The sequence below is a fragment of the Hoplias malabaricus genome, chromosome 2 (assembly GCF_029633855.1).
Source record: "Hoplias malabaricus isolate fHopMal1 chromosome 2, fHopMal1.hap1, whole genome shotgun sequence".
Classification (NCBI taxonomy): Eukaryota; Metazoa; Chordata; class Actinopteri; order Characiformes; family Erythrinidae; genus Hoplias; species Hoplias malabaricus.
The window spans coordinates 55,272,232-55,291,059 of NC_089801.1; the positions used below are offsets into that span (position 1 = coordinate 55,272,232).

At 42.8% G+C, this 18,828-nt stretch overlaps 2 protein-coding genes across 4 annotated transcripts in view; one reads left to right on the forward strand and one right to left on the reverse strand.

The window, feature by feature from the left end:
• Nucleotides 1–251: 251 nt before the first annotated feature.
• On the forward strand, nucleotides 252–15,802 carry LOC136687578 (ADP-ribosylation factor-binding protein GGA1-like). 2 transcript variants are annotated; one of them, XM_066662070.1, is made up of 17 exons: nucleotides 252–304; nucleotides 2,021–2,105; nucleotides 3,880–3,955; nucleotides 7,979–8,077; nucleotides 8,582–8,705; nucleotides 8,833–8,933; nucleotides 9,053–9,133; nucleotides 9,592–9,711; nucleotides 10,311–10,392; nucleotides 10,477–10,590; nucleotides 10,749–10,874; nucleotides 11,052–11,107; nucleotides 11,277–11,362; nucleotides 11,435–11,532; nucleotides 13,649–13,818; nucleotides 14,388–14,559; nucleotides 14,662–15,802. In XM_066662070.1, the coding sequence occupies exons 1-17, from the start codon at nucleotides 253–255 to the stop codon at nucleotides 14,727–14,729; spliced, it is 1,710 nt and encodes a 569-aa protein (XP_066518167.1). In that variant the 5' UTR covers nucleotide 252; the 3' UTR covers nucleotides 14,730–15,802. The 2 variants fall into 2 exon arrangements, with proteins under 2 accessions (XP_066518167.1, XP_066518168.1); XM_066662071.1 differs by having other exon boundaries at nucleotides 14,449–14,559.
• A 166-nt stretch (nucleotides 15,803–15,968) lies between these two features.
• LOC136686489 (3',5'-cyclic-AMP phosphodiesterase 4C-like) overlaps nucleotides 15,969–18,828 on the reverse strand; it is a 33,351-nt gene continuing 30,491 nt past the window's right edge. For both annotated transcript variants that reach the window (XM_066660302.1, XM_066660301.1), the window contains exon 18: nucleotides 15,969–18,620. In XM_066660302.1, coding sequence (XP_066516399.1) covers nucleotides 17,526–18,620 — 1,095 coding nt within the window. In that variant the 3' untranslated portion in view covers nucleotides 15,969–17,525. The remainder of the gene's footprint in view (nucleotides 18,621–18,828) is intronic.

The following is an 18,828-nucleotide window of genomic DNA, read 5'->3' on the forward strand; positions in this document are numbered from 1 at the left end:
AGGACAATAAAGACACCACAAAGACAAAGGGAAAACCAAGAGCTGTAGATAGATAGATGAACTCTTGACTCCAATTGACCATTTTTAACAGCGATGGCGGATCATGGACCCTCTCAATAGTTTCTGGAAGTTAGCAGCAGACACCAGCAACGCCGCAGAGTTACAGAAGAAATCTGTGTGTGTGTGTGTGTGTGTATGTAGATGTATAATGTGAGAGCGTGAGAGATCACGTGTTCACCGAGGTCAGCTGATATGATTGAAGCGATGGCTGCGGAAAAGAGCACCACTCTGGAGACTTTACTGAGTGAGTTTTATTTACTGTTTATTAAGGCGTTGACATGAACACGGTATAAACTATTCGATTAAATATATATGCCTGTGTATATCACGTTTGATTTAAAGCTGTTAGAACTTTTGTGTTTATTTTCGTTCTTCGTTCCACCTTAAATGATGCAGCATTTCCTTACAGACGCTCCGTTACCCTAAGTGTAACTGCTGTACCATTTAAGGTGGAACGGACATTTACAAGCTCTCTCTCTCTCTCTCTGTACAGGATATAACTAACAAACAGATTCTAAATTCACAGAGACTTTTATTCTGGAAAACAAACTAATACAATATTACCAACAACTAAGAGAGATATAATAATGTTTATAAGCCTGATATAAAATGATTATGCTAAAAATTTTAACACTGTGCTGGATTAAAATTATTTACTAATTTTATTTAAAAAAGATAACAAAAGAACCCAATGAAGGGAAACATTTTAAATTGGACTGTGAATGGAAAAGTGCTAAAATGTGGCATTTTGTCTAAAATTCTGTTTAATCACCAGTGGTCTGCCCAGAAAACACTGTGTAAAACACTAGTGGACCTCCAACTTTGCCCTCAGTGGACCAGCAGTGGGCTACCATCTACGTCTGAGTCTGCGGTGCAATAAACAGGAAATGAATTGTGCTGATATAAGTTTTAAATTCCTGTTTTACCACAAGATCACAAGCTTATTATTATTATTATTATTAGTTGTTATTATTAATAATAATAATGATATATTTTTAAATTAACCAATCAGTAAAATACCTGGTTTTTCAGAAATAGATTGTTGTGTAAACTCTAATAAAATCAGGAATATGTGCTGTGTTAACTCTCCTGAACATTTATTCAGCAAGCACTGACTGCATTTATAGCAACTTAGAGTTCAAACCCTGCTTCGGGTCACAGTCTGGAAAGAGTGAGTGTGTGTGTGAGTGACTGCCTTGTGCTCAGTGATTCTGTGTGGGCTCTGGACCCATGGCGACCTTGATCAGGATGATGAATGAAAAATAGACCTTAAGGCACCTTTCCACTTTATGGCATTGGTTCGATGGGCTATTCTCTGGTTGGTTTTCCAGTCCCACAGCTCTCCCCCAGAAAGTGTCAGGTGTCGTCTCTAAACACAGTCTCTTGCTGGAACAACGGGCTTTGGAAACCACAACAGCAGCAGTAAAATTAAGCGTTGTTACTTATCGTGTTTCGGCCTGTTGTTTGTGGCAGAACACAGCTTCTGACTTTTACGAGCTGCCGTCGTGAGTCGGATAAAGTTAAACGTGATCTCTGCTGCAGCTGGAGATTTTACAGATGGAGAGCTGGTGCTGGACGTCTGCGTTGCGTGGCGTAGTGACGACACTCTCTGGACAATCAGCGCTCTGCAGAGTTTACATGCAACGGTTTAGTTCCAACTCTGCTCTCTCTGAACCATGAGAGAACAGTGACTAAACAAGAACCCGCTACTAGAACCGGGACCTGATTTATCTGGTGGAGAAGCAAAAGAACCGAGCCAAGTCGAGTAGATTTCATGCAGTGGAAATGTGCCATTAGTGGGAGGTTCTAACTGAGAGAGATCTAGAAGAAACAATGCAATCAATGTTTAAATAAAGATGTATATTGTATAAATTGTTGTGTGTGAGATACTGACATAAATATAATTAATACATGGAAGATACATGAGTCTGTATGTGATTGTAAATGTCTGTGTGTGTAGATAAAGTGACTGATCCAGACAACGTTACTGAGAAATGGGATTCTATTCAGGAGTTTTATCATCTCATTAATTCACAGCTGGATGGGTGAGAAATAACACACACACACAAGCATGCACAGCAGTTTACAGGTGCTGGTCATAAAATTAGAATATCATGAAGAAGTTTATTTATTTCAGTAATTCCATTCAAAAAGTCAAACTTGTATATTATACTCGTTCATTACACACAGACTGATATATTTCAAGTGTTTAATTTAATTTGATGATTATAACTGACAACTAATGAAAACCCCAAAATAAGTATCTCAGACAATTAGAATATTACATAAGACAAATAAAAAAAAAAGATTTTTAGAAGTGCTGGCCAACTGAAAATATGAACATGAAAAGTATGAGCATGTAAATGGCATGGAGTCGATCAGTCTGTGGCACTGCTCAGGTGTTATGAGAGCCCAGGTTGCTTTGATAGTGGTCTTCAGCTGCATCTTCCTCTTCACAATACCCCATAGATTTTCTATAGTGTTAAGGTCAGGCGAGTTTGCTGGCCAATTAAGATCAGGGATACTATGGTCCTTAAACCAGGTACTGGTAGCTTTAGCACTGTGTGCAGGTGCTAAGTTCTGTTGGAAACTGAAATCTGCATCTTCATAATGTTGGTCAGCAGCAGGAAGCATGGGGTGCTCTAAAACTTCCTGGTAGATGGCTGCTTTGACCTTGGACCTCAGTTATCACTGACTGTGGAAACTTTACACTGGACCTCAAGCAATATGGATTCTGTGCCTCTCCTCCCTTCCTCTAGACTCTGTGACCTTGAGTTCCTATAGCAAAATGTACTTTCATCAGAGAACATAACTTTGGACCACTCAGCCGCAGTCCAGTCCTTTTTATCAGGCAGGATGCTTCTGACACTGTCTCTTGTTCAAGAGTGGCTTGACACAAGGAATGCGACAGCTGAAACCCATGTCTTGCATACGTCTGTGCGTGGTGGTTCTTGTAGCACTGACTCCAGTTGCAGTCCAGTCTTTGTGAATCTCCCTCACATTTTTAAATGGGTTTTGTTTCACAATCCTCTCTAAGGTGCGGTTCTCCCTATTGCTTGTACACTTTTTTCTACCACATCTTTTCCTTCCTTTCACTTCTCTATTAATGTGCTTGTGAACAGCCAGCGTCTTTAGCAATGACCTTTAGTATCTTGCCCTGCTTGTGTAAGGTGTCAATGGTCGTCTTTTGGACAACTGTCAAGTCAGCAGTCTTCCCCATAATTGTGTAGCCTACAGAACTAGACTGAGAGAACATTTAAAGGCCTTTGCAGGTGTTTTAAGTTAATTAGCTGATTAGGGTGTGGCACCAGGTGTCTTCAGTAGTGAACCTTTTCACAATATTCTAATTTTCTGAGATATTGAATTTGGGGTTTTCATTAGTTGTCAGTTATAATCATCAAATTAAAAGAAATAAACATTTGAAATATATCAGTCTGTGTGTAGTGAATGAGTTTAATATACAAATTTAACTTTTTGAATGGAATTACAGAAATAAATCAACTTTTTCATGATATTCTAATTTTATGACTAGCACCTGTAAACATAGCCATGGTAGTTATTCGAAATTGACCTTTTATAATCATATGTTAGTCAGCAGTCTAGGAGGTGTGTAACTAACTCCTCTAGAGGGAAACATATTACTGTTTGTTTATATGAGTTAGAGCTTATGTTAGACAAAGCAAATTTTTTAAAATATTAAGTGATTGATTTTTTTTATTATTTATAATTAGCAACAATTTAAAGAGCATGTCACACTTAAAACACAGCAGAAGGAACACAGTGATTTATATCAGTGTATGTATGTGTGTTCATTTTCAGTCCTCAGGTCTCGCTGCGGTTGTTGGCTCATAAGATCCAGTCACCTCAGGAAAAAGAAGCTCTACAGGCTTTAACTGTAAGAACTACATGACAGTAATGGTGTACTGTAACAGTGGTGTAATGGTGCACTGTAAAAATGTACTTTAACAGTGGTGTAATGGTGTAGTGTAAATGTGGAATGGAATGGTGCACTGTAACAATGTAGTTTAACAGTGGTGTAATGGTGAATTGTAAATGTGGGGTGTAATGTTTAACAGTGGTGTAATGGTATATTGTAACAGTGATGTAATGTTGTAGTTTAACTGTGGGGTGTAATGGTGTACTGTAACAGTGGTGTAATGTTGTAGTGTAACTGTGGGGTGTAATGGTGTACTGTAACAGTGGTGTAATGGTGAAGTGTAACTGTGGGTGTAATGGTGAATTGTAACTGTGGTATAATGGTGCACTGTAACTTTAAAAGTGGTGTAATGGTGAATTATAACTGTGGGGTGAAATGGTATAGTGTAACTGTGGGGTGTAATGGTGAATTGTAACTGTGGTGTAATGGTGCACTGTAACTTTAAAAGTGGTGTAATGGTGAATTATAACTGTGGGCTGAAATGGTATAGTGTAACTGTGGGGTGTAATGGTATATTGTAACAGTGGTGTAATGTTGTAGTGTAACTGTGGGGTGTAATGGTGTATTGTAACAGTGGTGTAATGGTGAAGTGTAACTGTGGGTGTAATGGTGAATTGTAACTGTGGTGTAATGGTGCACTGTAACTTTAAAAGTGGTGTAATGGTGAATTATAACTGTGGGGTGAAATGGTATAGTGTAACTCTGGGGTGTAATGGTATATTGTAACAGTGGTGTAATGTTGTAGTGTAACTGTGGGGTGAAATGGTGTATTGTAACAGTGGTGTAATGGTGTTGTAATGAAATATTGATACCTCGTTGTGGCAACATAAATACTACATAGCGGAGTCAATTATAATAAATTATTATTTGATTAATAATTAATTATATAATTCATTTGGTTAAGCTCCATGTTTGGGAACCATAAATTAATGTGTAGTGTCTTTACCTGTCCAATTTTAGCTTGGACATGTAGGTCATCATGTAGGATGACTTTACATAGTATATAGCACAATTAGCTACAATTAATTATTATTAATGAATTATGCTATTTGACCCGCAGTAGGTTGTTGGCTCCAAAATTTAATATAACTAAAAGTAATAATTCCGTACAAGAAAGGTGCACACACAAACAAATAACCAAGGATTGGGTTGATCACACAACTGGTTTATTAAATGTAATATCAAATAATGAATATTGATTATACATTCATATATTGAAATGGATTACAGCGATACATGAGGGAGCTGGGAGATTAATATATGAGTGGAATGTAATGGTGCACTGTAACAATGCAGTGGTGTAATGGCGAATTTTAACTGTGGGGTGTAATGGTGTACTGTAACAGTGGTGTAATGGTGTAGTGTAACTGTGGGTGTAATGATGTATTATAACTGTGTGGTGCAATGGTGCACTGTAACAGTGTAGTTTAACAGTGGTGTAATGGTGAATTGTAAATGTTGGGTGTAATGGTGTAGTGTAACTGTGGCATGTAATGGTGCACTGCAACAATGTAGTTTAACAGTGGTGTAATGGTGAATTGTAAATGTTGGGTGTAATGGTGTAGTGTAACTGTGGGGTGTAATGTTTAACAGCAGTGTAATGGTATATTGTAATAGTGTAGTTTAACATTGGTGTAATAGTGTAGTGTAAATGTGGGGTGTAATGGTGTACTGTAACTGTGGTGTAATGGTGTACTGTAACAAGTAGTTTAACAGTGGTGTAATGGTCTAGTGCAGAGGTATTCAAACGTTTTCTTCCCAAACCCCCCTTGGCACTTTTTTGAGAATTTGCCCCCCCCCCCCTCAACTAAATCATGTGTGTGTCAATATGCAGACTACTACAGTGTATATATAAACATAAAAACTCATCCCAAACGTTTGCATAGAACAACAATAAATTAAATAAAAAGCAGCACATATATCCTCCTCAATTAACCCACAATGAACACAACTAGTTTATTCCCAATCCAGTCCATTGTAATCTAAATTCCATTTCAGTCCTTTTTGTCTATTTTATACCATATGCAGACTTGGTGGCTGAGGTGAGGGAATGTGGGTGGCAGGCACATGTAAGACCGGTGGAGATAGGTGTTAGTGGGTTTGTAGCCAAATCGGCCACATCCCTGCTTGTGCAGTTTGGCATCAGTGGCCGGAAACTAAGGGCAGCTATGAAGGAGTTATTAGAAACATCTGAAAGGTCTAGTCAGTGGTTGTGGATAAGGAGAGCACAGGTTACTTGGGGAAATGCACTTTAGAGGTGCTACTGGGATTGTTTGTGATGTAGCACGTAAAGTTTACATGGAACTGGTGGCACGGAGCATGCATTAACGGTGCCAGTGGAGCTAGGTACAGCCTTAGTCACCACGGAGGCCAGTGTGGATTAATGGTAAAGGGCAAGGTAGCACTATAAAGGTGGCTTTGAGGGGGTGGGTCTGGGATGCCAGACTTCACTATTGAGACTTCTGGAGGTTTTGTGGGCTTGATTCAACAAAACACCAATTAATATTCTAGATAATCTCATTATATTTTCTCTTTTTTGCATGTGTATTGTCTGTTTTTATGTTGTTGTAAGGGGAAGAGTGTCTTCTTATAAAGCCCCCCAACTCTGGGATGATCTTCCAGAAAATCTTCAGTTGCAATCTTCAAATCTAGTCTAAAAACCCAGTTTAGTTTTTGGTAGTTAATGCTCCCCCATAGATCCAGGGGGTCCATGTAAACAGGGAATTATAGTAAACTGAGACACTGGTGTCGTCCTGCCGCTTCATGCGATCACTCAGGTTTGTTGACGGTGGAGCAAAGGGACGTCAGTGTTTCAGGATGCTTCCATGTCTGTGTGTCCATCTGGTTCCTTCATCTCCTTCTAGTTAAAGCTGTCATAGTCAGATCTGCTGGAGTCATTAGCCACACTCTGGAAATGTTCAACTTCTCTCCTTTACATTCACCCAAACAGATCAAAACTAACTCCATCCCTCTTTTTTCTGAGTAAACGACTGCTCAAATGTCCAACTGGACACTGATGGATGACTGTTGAGTTCCTGCTCCACACTTCAGACCAGATGCCCACGCTCCAGCCACCACCAAGTGCCTTGGAGCTGCCCATACACTGAAGTTTTCATGGACTCCTAACCATTATTACCAGTAGATTGATCAGAGGAGGATAGATCATCCGTGTCAGCCTTGCTTCCTCCCAAGCTCTGAAGGAGTTTCTCTGTGCCATTGTTGCCCTGGCCTTGTTCTCCTGGGGATTTTTACATTCTTGACATTTTTACATTTCATGTTAAAACTTGGAATTCTGTGAAGCTGCTTTGTGACATCATAAATTGTAAAAAGCGCTATACAAATAAATTTGATTTGATTTTATTTGACACGAAGCGGCCCATTTGGACCCTTTGCCAGCAATATAATGCAAACTTTCTCACGTTACACTAATTTTTATTAAAATAAAATAAAGCAACATCACTGAATTGGACTGTGGAAAAATAATAAAACATTAAAAAATGTAAACTGTTTTGTAACAGAGTCGTTTAAATATATAAAGCTATATATTATTTCTCCTCTCACGCAATTCCATGGCGTGCCCCACAGTTTGAAGGTCTTCGGTGAAGTGTAACATTGTGGTGTAATACTAGTGTGATGTAATGGTTATTAAAACAGTGTAGTGTAACAGTGTGATGTAATGCCGCATTTTAACAGTGTAGTGTATTGGTGTAGTGTAACAGTGTGGTGTAACGTTTATTGTAATAGTGTAGTGTAATTGTGTAGTGTAACAGTGTGATGTAATGCCGCAGTTTAACAGTGTAGTGTATTTGTGTAGTGTAACAGTGTGGTTTAATGTTTGTTGTAATAGTGTAATGTAACTGTGTGATGTAACATTTATTATAATAGTGTAGTGTAATTGTGTAGTGTAACGTTTATGGTAATAGTGTAGTGTAACACTTCAGTGTCTGTTGTGATCCTTTAATAATTTTTATTTTTTTGCAGTTGTTGGAGGTGTGTATGAACAACTGTGGGAAACGTTTCCATGCTGAAGCCACAAAGTTCCGTTTCCTGAACGAACTCATCAAAGTTCTGTCCCCGAAGGTACAGAGTGTTTCTCTTTAACTCAAGACAAATTTGTCACAGAGGTTTAATCAGAGTCACAGGGTTTTAATCAATACAACATAGGGCTTTTGGAGACTATGCGTCAGTCTATTTTTAGTGTGTGTATTTGTCTGTCTCTGCCTCTGTGTTTCAGTTTGTGCATCAGTCTTTGTGTGTGTGTGAGAGAGAGAGAGACTGTCTGCCTGTGCGTTTGTGTGTTTGTTTGTCTGTGTGTCACTTTGTGTGTGTGTGTGTATCTGGAGAAAACACTGTTACCTGTTTCTGTGAGACATGTTCTTGCAGGAGAAGGTGAACTGTACCTGTGTTGTTGAGTAATGGGGAGAAGGAGGGCCACACTAGCACAGTTCTGTTGTGGTTATGAGGCAGCTCTCTCCTTGTAGGATTTTAAGACCTCTGTTCTATGATGTTATACAGTTTGTGTGTGTGTGTGTGTGTGTGTGTGTGTGTGTGTGTGTGTGTGTGTGTGTGTGTGTGTTTGTGCAGTATTTAGGATCCTGGAGTCCTGATCCAGTGAAGCAGAGAGTCACTGAGGTTCTGTTCAGTTGGTCTCAGTGGCTCAAAGATGAGCCAAAAGTGCAGGAGGCCTACAGAATGCTGAAGAACCAAGGTAATACATTACATATAATCTATACATAAACTAAACTAAATCAAACCAAACCTGATCCACACAGTGGAGAGCAGCCCAAGGCAACATGTGGCAGGAAAAATGTTGATGATGTTGTTGTTGTTTACAGGAGTGGTGAAGAGTGACCCAAAGCTGCCCGACTCCTTGCTGGTTCCTCCTCCATCTCCGAGACAAGAAATGTCTATGTTTGATGATGAAGACAAAACTAAAGTAAAAATCACAGACATAAACATACTCACACAAAAACTCCACACCATCACTGTATCTAATCCCCCTGTCCTCACTGTTCTCTCTCCCTCACTGTTCTTTCTTTCTCTCTGTTCTCTCAGTTATTGTCGAGGTTGTTGAAGAGTGGTCGAGCGGAGGATTTGGAGAGTGCGAACAGACTGATAAAGAGCACAGTGCAAGAGGTGAGTGAGTAAATCTGGGAATTTTGGAACAGGAGATAAAGTATGGTAATAGTTCACAGGTTGAAATAGACTAGAAATTAAATTTCAAAATGAATTTTTAAATGCATCTAAATTACTTTTTTCATTGTTTGGAGGCATGTTTCTAGCCCTGGTTGTGTGTTTGGTTGGTGTGTGTGTGTGTGTGTTTGTGTGTGTGTGTGTAATGTGATGGGAGTGTTTATGTGGTGTGGTGTTGTAGTGTGTGTGTGTAGTTTTGTGGAGTGTGTGTGTCTATAACAGAATGATAAATTGTGGCTACACCACCACCATGGCCAGATGTGTGAGGGCAGCTGTACCAGTTGAAGCCAGGGGGTAGAGTTATTCACTCTAGTTACTCTAGGGACCTGGAGGTTGTGGGTTCAAGTCCCGCACCGGGTGACTGTGTGTGTGTGTGTGTGTGTGTGTGTGTGTGTGTGTAGGAGCAGGAGAAGTTGGAAAGAGTGAGCCGACGTATCAGCACTCTGCAGGAAGTGGAGAATTACACGAGCCAGTTACGACAGTTACTCAACCAACACACACACCTCACTCAGGAGATGAAGGTCAGTGTGTGTGTGTGTGTGTGTGTGTGTGTGTACTCAGTAAAGTCATGACACTTGTATTTATAGATTTATTACAGATGCTGAATTGTCATTTCAGTAAACTCACACTAAGCTCCTACAGACCAGAGTGACACAGTGTAATGTCTGTTACACAGCTTTAATTAATGACCAGTGGAATTTAGAATAGACAGAAATGTCAGTTCATTCACTTCACACTGGGGTACAAGCACAGGCGGCATACGTTGAGGGTGAGGCAAGAGAGGTATTTGTTGAACCTAAATTTTCCAGTCGCCGCCCTAAGCTCCACGATGACGTGATTCTGCAGCCATTATATTTGATTCCTCTTGCTACAAAGGGCTGTGTTTATTCAGGATGGTCTTACTGTTCTCCTGAAAGAAATGGAGGGGAGCCTTCACCATGAGTGTAGGTTCTCTCACTCTGAAACATGAAGCATGAATACAGAGGTGAATAAAGAGTAAATACAGGATACAGAATATGCGCAAATCAACAGGTAGAGGTAAAAACAAAGATGAAACTATAAACTCTAGTTTACCTCTAACCCCGCCCCCCTCCCCCTCCTGTGCTTCTGTGGGTTCTAGGATCTGTACCAGCGCTGTGATAAGCTGAGGCCAAACCTCTTCCGATTGGCCAGCGATACCAAGGACAATGACGAGGAGCTAGGTTCTCTATCTCTCAAACACACACACAAAATGATATAGAAATATGAGTGTGTTTGTGTAGGTTGACCCATGTGTTGATCTGCAGCTGAAATCCTGAAGTGGAACGACGAGCTGAGCTCAGTGATGAATTTCTTTAGAGAAAAGCCACAGAGTGAAAAAGGGAAGGAGACAGAGCCTAGTGACCACAGCAACAAACAGGGTCTGATATTGCACCACTATTGTTAATAAACACACACACAAATTGCTACACATTCTCAAACACACACACACACACACACACACACACACACACACACACAAACTGGTACTCACACACTCTCAAATTGAATTGAAATATTTACATCTTCATGCTTTTAGATCCTGTGAGTCCAATCAAGACATACCACCTCTTCAACTTTTGTGTGGAGGACAGCACCCCCTGTGGTCCCTCTAAGAACAGTGGCTCTCTGATCCAGCTGGACAGCAATGAGGTTTCTCTGGGCGGTAAAATAACCTGCACTAATCCACTCCTTTACCACTGCTGACCTGTCCTGGAGTCAGCGTTTCTGACCTAAACTGCACAAATCCACTCCTTTACCACTGCTGACCAGTCCTGGGGTAAGCGTCTCTGACCTAACCTGCACTAATCCACGCCTCCTCCTCTGATTTTTTGATGAACAGATTCCTGCAGCCCACCAAAAGAGGGGGGTAAATCATACCTGGATGAACTTGTACAGGTAATTAGAGTACTAAAGTATTCAGAGTGTAATTACTGTACTCAGTGTATAATTATAATATTCAGAGGGTAATTACTGTACTCAGAACTGGGTACTGGTCAGGACGTGCGTGAAACTGAATATAGTCCTCATGTTGTTTTCGTTCTGATGATGGCATGTTTACTTGTAGTTGGATACAATGAGCGTCTTGGGATCAGAGAAGACAAGCAGGAACAGAGACTCCAGTACCCATAATGCTCCAGTGTTACAGACCTTGTAAGTGAATCTTAGGATGTTTTTTTCTTCTAGGGTGTTTTTTTTACATTGATCATTGGTTTCTCTCTTCAGGGAAAAACATCAGCCAATCATCTCTCCAGGGTTTCCCAAACTCTGCCCCTACCCTTCACTTTCTGACATCACTGTGCCCCTGAACTCCATCAGACTCAGTAAGTAACAGGGATAGGTCAAGTCTACTCTCCTACAGATTATTTCGGCAGAATGTTAGATTAGACACAAGTTTGACTGATGGCATGTTCCGGTGAGTGATGGCACGTTGTGTTCTGGTGAGTGAAGGTGTGTTACAGTGAGTGAAGGTGTGTTACAGTGAGTGAAGGTGTGTTACAGTGAGTGAAGGTGTGTTACAGTGAGTGAAAGTGTGTTACGGTGAGTGAAAGTGTGTTACTGTGAGTGAAGGTGTTTTACTGTGTGTGTTCTGGTGAGTGAAGTTATGTTACTGTGAGTGAAGGTGTGTTCCGGTGAGTGAAGATGTGTTCCGGTGAGTGAAGATGTGTTACAGTGAGTGAAGGTGTGTTCTGGTGAGTGAGGGTGTGGTACGGTGAGTGAAGGTGTGTTGCGGTGAGTGAAGGTGTGTTGCGGTGAGTGAAGGTGTGTTGCGGTGAGTGAAGGTGTGTTGCGGTGAGTGAAGGCGTGTTGCGGTGAGTGAAGGCGTGTTGCGGGGAGTGAAGGCGTGTTGCGGGGAGTGAAGGCGTGTTGCGGGGAGTGAAGGCGTGTTGCGGGGAGTGAAGGCGTGTTGCGGGGAGTGAAGGCGTGTTGCGGGGAGTGAAGGCGTGTTGCGGGGAGTGAAGGCGTGTTACGGTGAGTGAAGGCGTGTTACTGCGAGTGACGGTGAGTGAAGGTGTGTTACGGAGAGTGAAGGTGTGTTACGGAGAGTGAAGGTGTGTTACGGTGAGTGAAGGTGTGTTGCGGGGAGTGAAGGTGTGTTGCGGGGAGTGAAGGCGTGTTACGGTGAGTGAAGGCGTGTTACTGCGAGTGACTGTGTGTTACTGCGAGTGACTGTGTGTTACGGTGAGTGAAGGTGTGTTGCGGTGAGTGAAGGTGTGTTGCGGGGAGTGAAGGTGTGTTGCGGGGAGTGAAGGTGTGTTGCGGGGAGTGAAGGTGTGTTGCGGGGAGTGAAGGTGTGTTGCGGGGAGTGAAGGCGTGTTACGGTGAGTGAAGGTGTGTTACTGCGAGTGACTGTGTGTTACTGCGAGTGACGGAGAGTGAAGGTGTGTTACGGAGAGTGAAGGTGTGTTACGGTGAGTGAAGGTGTGTTGCGGTGAGTGAAGGTGTGTTGCGGTGAGTGAAGGTGTGTTGCGGTGAGTGAAGGTGTGTTGCGGTGAGTGAAGGTGTGTTACGGTGAGTGAAGGTGTGTTGCGGGGAGTGAAGGTGTGTTACGGTGAGTGAAGGTGTGTTACGGGGAGTGAAGGTGTGTTGCGGGGAGTGAAGGTGTGTTGCGGGGAGTGAAGGTGTGTTGCGGGGAGTGAAGGTGTGTTACGGGGAGTGAAGGTGTGTTACGGTGAGTGAAGGTGTGTTACGGGGAGTGAAGGTGTGTTACTGCGAGTGACTGTGTGTTACGGTGAGTGAAGGTGTGTTACGGTGAGTGAAGGTGTGTTGCGGTGAGTGAAGGTGTGTTGCGGAGAGTGAAGGTGTGTTGCGGTGAGTGACTGTGTGTTACGGTGAGTGACTGTGTGTTACGGTGAGTGAAGGTGTGTTACGGTGAGTGAAGGTGTGTTACGGTGAGTGAAGGTGTGTTACGGTGAGTGAAGGTGTGTTACGGTGAGTGACTGTGTGTTACGGTGAGTGAAGGTGTGTTACGGTGAGTGACTGTGTGTTACGGTGAGTGACTGTGTGTTACGGTGAGTGACTGTGTGTTACGGTGAGTGAAGGTGTGTTACGGTGAGTGACTGTGTGTTATGGTGAGTGAAGGTGTGTTATGGTGAGTGAAGGTGTGTTACGGTGAGTGACTGTGTGTTACGGTGAGTGAAGGTGTGTTACGGTGAGTGAAGGTGTGTTACGGTGAGTGACTGTGTGTTACGGTGAGTGAAGGTGTGTTACGGTGAGTGACTGTGTGTTATGGTGAGTGAAGGTGTGTTATGGTGAGTGAAGGTGTGTTATGGTGAGTGAAGGTGTGTTACGGTGAGTGAAGGTGTGTTACGGTGAGTGAAGGTGTGTTATGGTGAGTGACTGTGTGTTATGGTGAGTGAAGGTGTGTTATGGTGAGTGAAGGTGTGTTACGGTGAGTGACTGTGTGTTCATGTGAATGACAACGTGTGTGTTTTTCAGGTCGTTTAAAGCCCATTACCGTGTTTGACAGCAGAGGGGTGAGAGTATCTCTACACTTCACCACAGAAGCTGTAGCATCTCGCACTGACGTTGCTGTCATCATCATCTCTGCCGTCAACACCTCCACACAACCACTCTCCAACTTCCTGTTCCTGGCTGCTGTTCCCAAGGTAACAATAAATTCAGACTTCCTGTATCTGGCCCTGTTTCCATGGTAACACTAGGTTCAGACTTCCTATACTTGGGTCTGTTCCCAGGGTAACCCTAGATTTAGACTTTCTTTATATAGCCTTGTTCCTATGGTAACACTAAATTCAGGCATCCTGTACCTGCGCCTGTTCCCATTGTAACACCAGATTTAGATTTCCTGTTTCTGCATGTTCCCATGGCTGTTTAAAGCCAACGAGGACATATGCATATTTATTGTTTTTTGTATAATATTCAACAGTGTAAGGTGAAGCATTCAGTAAAATTTAATCAAAAACAGAAATATGGTAAAACAATCCTTAAAGATCGCAAAATGTTCTTATTAGACTTTTCTGATAACAGTGTTTACTTTGTGTGAGACTGGGAACGAGTGCTGGGTTTACATTGTGTGCGACTCTGAATGAGTGCTGGGTTTACTCAGTTTGAGCAGGAGGTTACTCAGACTTGAAGGGAGGGCTTGTTGTGTATAAATATCTGTCCAACATTTTTGACTTTGCACATTTTTCACTCTCTCCATCACTCCATCTTTCAGTCATTTTCCTCCCTCCTTTCTCTCCTTCTGTGTTTGTCTCTGCACTTCATCTCTCTTTCAGACCATGGAGGTGAAGCTGCAGCCGGCCACAGGAAACAGCCTGCCCCCCTACAGCCCTCTACAGCCCCCTATTGCCATCTCCCAGATACTGCTTCTCTCCAACCCCCTCAGGGTAAAACACTGACCCACTACTGCCCTCTGCTACATTTTACTGTAGTGTAGTTTTTGTTAGTGTTCAGGTTGTGATTATTTGTGTGTGTGTGTGTATGTGTAGAAGCCAGTGCGTGTGCGGTTCAGAGTGACCCTGAATCTGGCAGAGGAAGAGCTGCAGGAGGAAGGTGAAATCGACAACTTCCCCACATGGGACAGCTTGATTTAACCATGACCTCTGACCTGTGTCTCTAACCCTACCCTCTCACCATGTGCCTTTAATCAGTGTTATAATGCCGCGTCGCTTGGGTCAGGGTTCAAAGTTCGGGTCAGGTTTAGGGTCAGACCCGAGTCGCTCCTGCTGTTTTCTATGTTTTGTATTTTATTAGTTTATGGGTTTGAGTTGTGTCTGAATTGATTAAGGCTCACTATTGCCACTTTGAGGCAGAATGTAAAACCAGCCTTTAGCCCAGTCCTCAGTGGTGCCCTGAGCTTCACTTTAAAGTGCACACTTAGATGAAGTCATTAATGTGCAGGTCTGTACTGAAATTGCCTGCGGATATATTTAATAAAATGAGCTCTTTTAAATTAACCCCTCACAGATGGAGCAAAGCACTGATCTTTTTAAGCATTACATTCTGTTTGACTGCTGAGGATGCCCCCTGCTGGAGAATCTGCAGTTGTGATTGAGAGTTATAACCTAAATCCATGATCTTCTTCAGATCTGATTATCTCTAGACAACTGATTGATCCTTGGTATAAACTGATGAATTCTAGGTAGGACAGCGAGATGAGGACAAATAGAGTGCACTAGTGTACACCAGAGTGAGAAACGGGACACTCTGTGACCTGAAGTCACCATCTGGGACTGGGCTGTAATTTATTTTCCTGTGTGCTTTCACAAAGATTAACTCAGTAAAAGCTTGAATAACTTAAGCACAAACAGAGTGTTTTGGCTCCTTGTTTGCACTCAATTGGAAAGGTTTATGATGTATTTGTGATCCTTCACTGTGACACGTGCTTCAGATCCTCTTTAGAGTTTATGATGTTTGTTTTATTTTATTTGTTTTGTTTTTTAAATAATGAAAAATGAAGTATTATCTAAAATTTGCTTTTGACAACGCTGTTTGACAACTTGCCTGTTTTTTGTGTGAGAGAGAGATTGTGTGTGTGTGTGTGTTTTGAGCTGAAATTGCCAAAGCTGTGACTTCTGCTGTGCATGAAGCATATGTTCAGGTTCTGGTTTTCCAGATGGACTAATAAAAATATCTTTTTTACACCCAATGTTTGTTTACACATTTGTTGTTGTTGTTATGGTGACGTGTACAAATAACAGTGAACAAACCTAATGCCCCCCCCAGGGTTTACACTGACCCCTCAGTTTGCAGATGAGAGAGACATTTAATGACACTGGACATGTTGCCATGGTGATGAAAACCATATTTTTACTGTGTGACACATTTACAGTGTTAAAATACATCACTACAGTACACAGGAGGGAGGAACCTCAGCAGAGCCCATCAGCTGCTTGGCCTCCCAGCCCACGATGCATTGCTACACGTTTACACAGTGTCCCTATGCTCCAGGTGAAAGGTCTCATGGGAAATTCCAACACTCCACTTTTAAGTCCCAGTATTTTCCCTTCCGACAAAAATGGAGGGAAATAAGGAATATTCTGCTGGTTTCTCCTGAGCTAACACAGTGTTCATCTGGGTTCTGTGAGGCTCTTGCTGAGGTCCCATTTGCTGAAGATGGTGTTTTTGTTTAAAGTCCAGAGTGCTACAGGATCTGCAGAGGTTTCCTTCCTCTGCAGGAGCTGGCAGTGATAGATTTACAGATGAGTGCAGTCCATTCTCTCTATAGGTCTCTCTCTCTCTCTCTCTCACTCTCTCTTGCCACTGCTGCTTCATTATTGCATGTATTCAGAAACCTATGAAAACACTCTCATTTTAAATGTTATTTGACATGGTAATACACACACACACACACACACAGATCAGAGCTGGTCACAGCCCAAACAAAACTGTCTAAATCTGAATCATTCCTCATTATCTTTCCTTAAACCTCAGTGAAACTACCATCTCTGGGCCGTGACACGAAGTTACAGAAGTGGGACGGCACAGGTGGATAACTCCACCACCTCGGCCCGGCACAGTAGATAACTCCACTCTTTCGACCCTCACCCAGTTACAGCGGTGAGATGGCACAATGAATAAGCCAACCCCCTCTGCCATTACCGAGATACAGCAGTGGTACGGCACAGCGAATAACTCCTCCCCATTGGCCCTCACTGAGTTACAGCGGTGTGACGGCACAGCTGATAACTCCACTACCTCCATCCGGATCACCACCTCATCGAGTTACAGCAGTGGGACTGCACAGCGGATAAATCCACCCCCTCTGCCCTCACCGAGAAACTGCAGTGGGTGCGATGGCACAGCGGCTAACTCCACCACCTCCATCTGGATCACCTCCTCACCAAGCTACAGGGGTGGGACGGCACAGCATATAACTCCACTCCCTCGGCCCTCACTCAGTAACAGAGGTTGGACAGCACAGTGTATAACTCCACTCCCTCTGCCATTTTGAGTTACAGCGGTGGGACGGTACAGCAGATAACTCCATCCACTCTGCCCTCACAGATTCACAGCAGTGGGACAGCACAGCAGATAACTCTACCCCTCCGTCCGGATCACTGAGACCTCAGTACTGTCAGAACCCCAGCAGTGAAGATGTTAAACAGAAAAAGAAGATGATGAAAAACACTGTGTTTATCAGCCCTCTGAGTAAAACACACTCTCTCTCTCTCTCTCTCTCTCTCTATCCTGAGTCATAGTTAGTGTTGTAAGTTAGGGTTCATAATGTTTTTTCAAGGCTGTAGGGGGCAGTATTGCTCACAAAGATCAGCTTCACTTTCAATCTGGAACTCCTTCACTCTTTCATCTTTGTTAATATTTCTTTCTCTTTTTCTGGTCAATCTCATGAACCTCACTCTATCCCTTCTTCCCCTTCTCCCTCATCCTCCTCTCTCTCTTCACTTCCAACTTTTTCCCTCTCTACGACTCTGTCCTCTCTGACTTCTGTCTCCTCTTTTCTCTCCATCTCTCCAGTTTCTATTTTCTCTTCTTCTACATCTCTCTCAACTCCATCTCCTTCCTCTTTTGGGAAGGTGTTGAAGTTTGGCTCCCATTCCGATGCTGTTTCTTTTTCAGGTTCTGTTTCCATTTCTGTTTCTGGCTCTTTCTCTAGGTCTGGTTCCTGTTCTGGATCTGGATCCTGCTCTGGTTCTTGATTTGGATCCTGCTCTGAATCCTGCTCTGGTTCCTGCTCTGGTTCCTCTTCTGGGTCTTGTTCCAGTTCTTGCTCCGGATCCTGCTCTGGAGCCAGCTGTGGTTCTTGATCTGAATCCTGCTCTGGAGCCAGCTGTGGTTCTTGATCTGAATCCTGCTCTGGTTCCTGTTCTGGTTCCTGCTTTGCTTCCTCGTCTGGTTCCGGTTCCAGTTCCTGCTCTTGTTCCTGGTCTGGTTCCTGTTCTTGTTCCTGGTCTGGTTCCTGTTCTTGTTCCTGCTCTGAATCCTGTTCCAGTTCCTGCTCTGGTTCCGGTTCCAGTTCCTGCTCTGGTTCTTGCTCTTGTTCCTGGTCTGGTTCCTGTTCTTGTTCCTGGTCTGGTTCCTGTTCTTGTTCCTGCTCTGAATCCTGTTCCAGTTCCTGCTCTGGTTCCTGTTCCAGTTCCTGCTCTGGTTCTTGCTCTTGTTTCTGGTCTGGTTCCTGTTCCAATTCCAGTTCCGGTACCGGTTCCTCCTCTGGTTCTATGTGGTTGCAATTATTGTGTTGTTCTGTGTGGTGGTTTATGAGTGTGTAATTATTGAGTGTGTGATTCTCCTGGTGCAATGTGATGGGGAACTGGAACCGGTCAATGTTTGTTTTCTCTTTGTCCGGTGGAGGGGAAGGACTCTGAGGAACTGCACTCTGATACCAGTCTCGGTTCTCCTGCAAAGTATCCAGGATCTCCTGAGCATCTGGATGGACCAGGTCTCCCCACGTCTCCCACAGGGGGTGAACTATGTAGTCAATAAACCCCACCTACACAAAACAAAGACCCATATATATTACACATTAACATTAACATTTACATTATTAAACAGTTTTCCCAACAGCTCACACTGTTGAGTAATGTCACTAAGCATCTAGTCCAGATATATCCTATGCGTAGACCATGTGTATTCAAAAATTAGATTGTCCTCGGTCCTGATTCTAATCCGTGACCTGTTTGAGGCAAATTAATGAGAAT

Coding starts and splice junctions, on each gene's coding strand:
- LOC136687578 (XM_066662070.1), top strand. CDS start 253: ATGATTGAAGCGATGGCTGCGGAAAAGAGCACCACTCTGGAGACTTTA. Junction 8,078..8,581: donor TCAAAGTTCTGTCCCCGAAG/GTACAGAGTGTT, acceptor GTGTTTGTGCAG/TATTTAGGATCCTGGAGTCC. Junction 9,134..9,591: donor TAAAGAGCACAGTGCAAGAG/GTGAGTGAGTAA, acceptor GTGTGTGTGTAG/GAGCAGGAGAAGTTGGAAAG.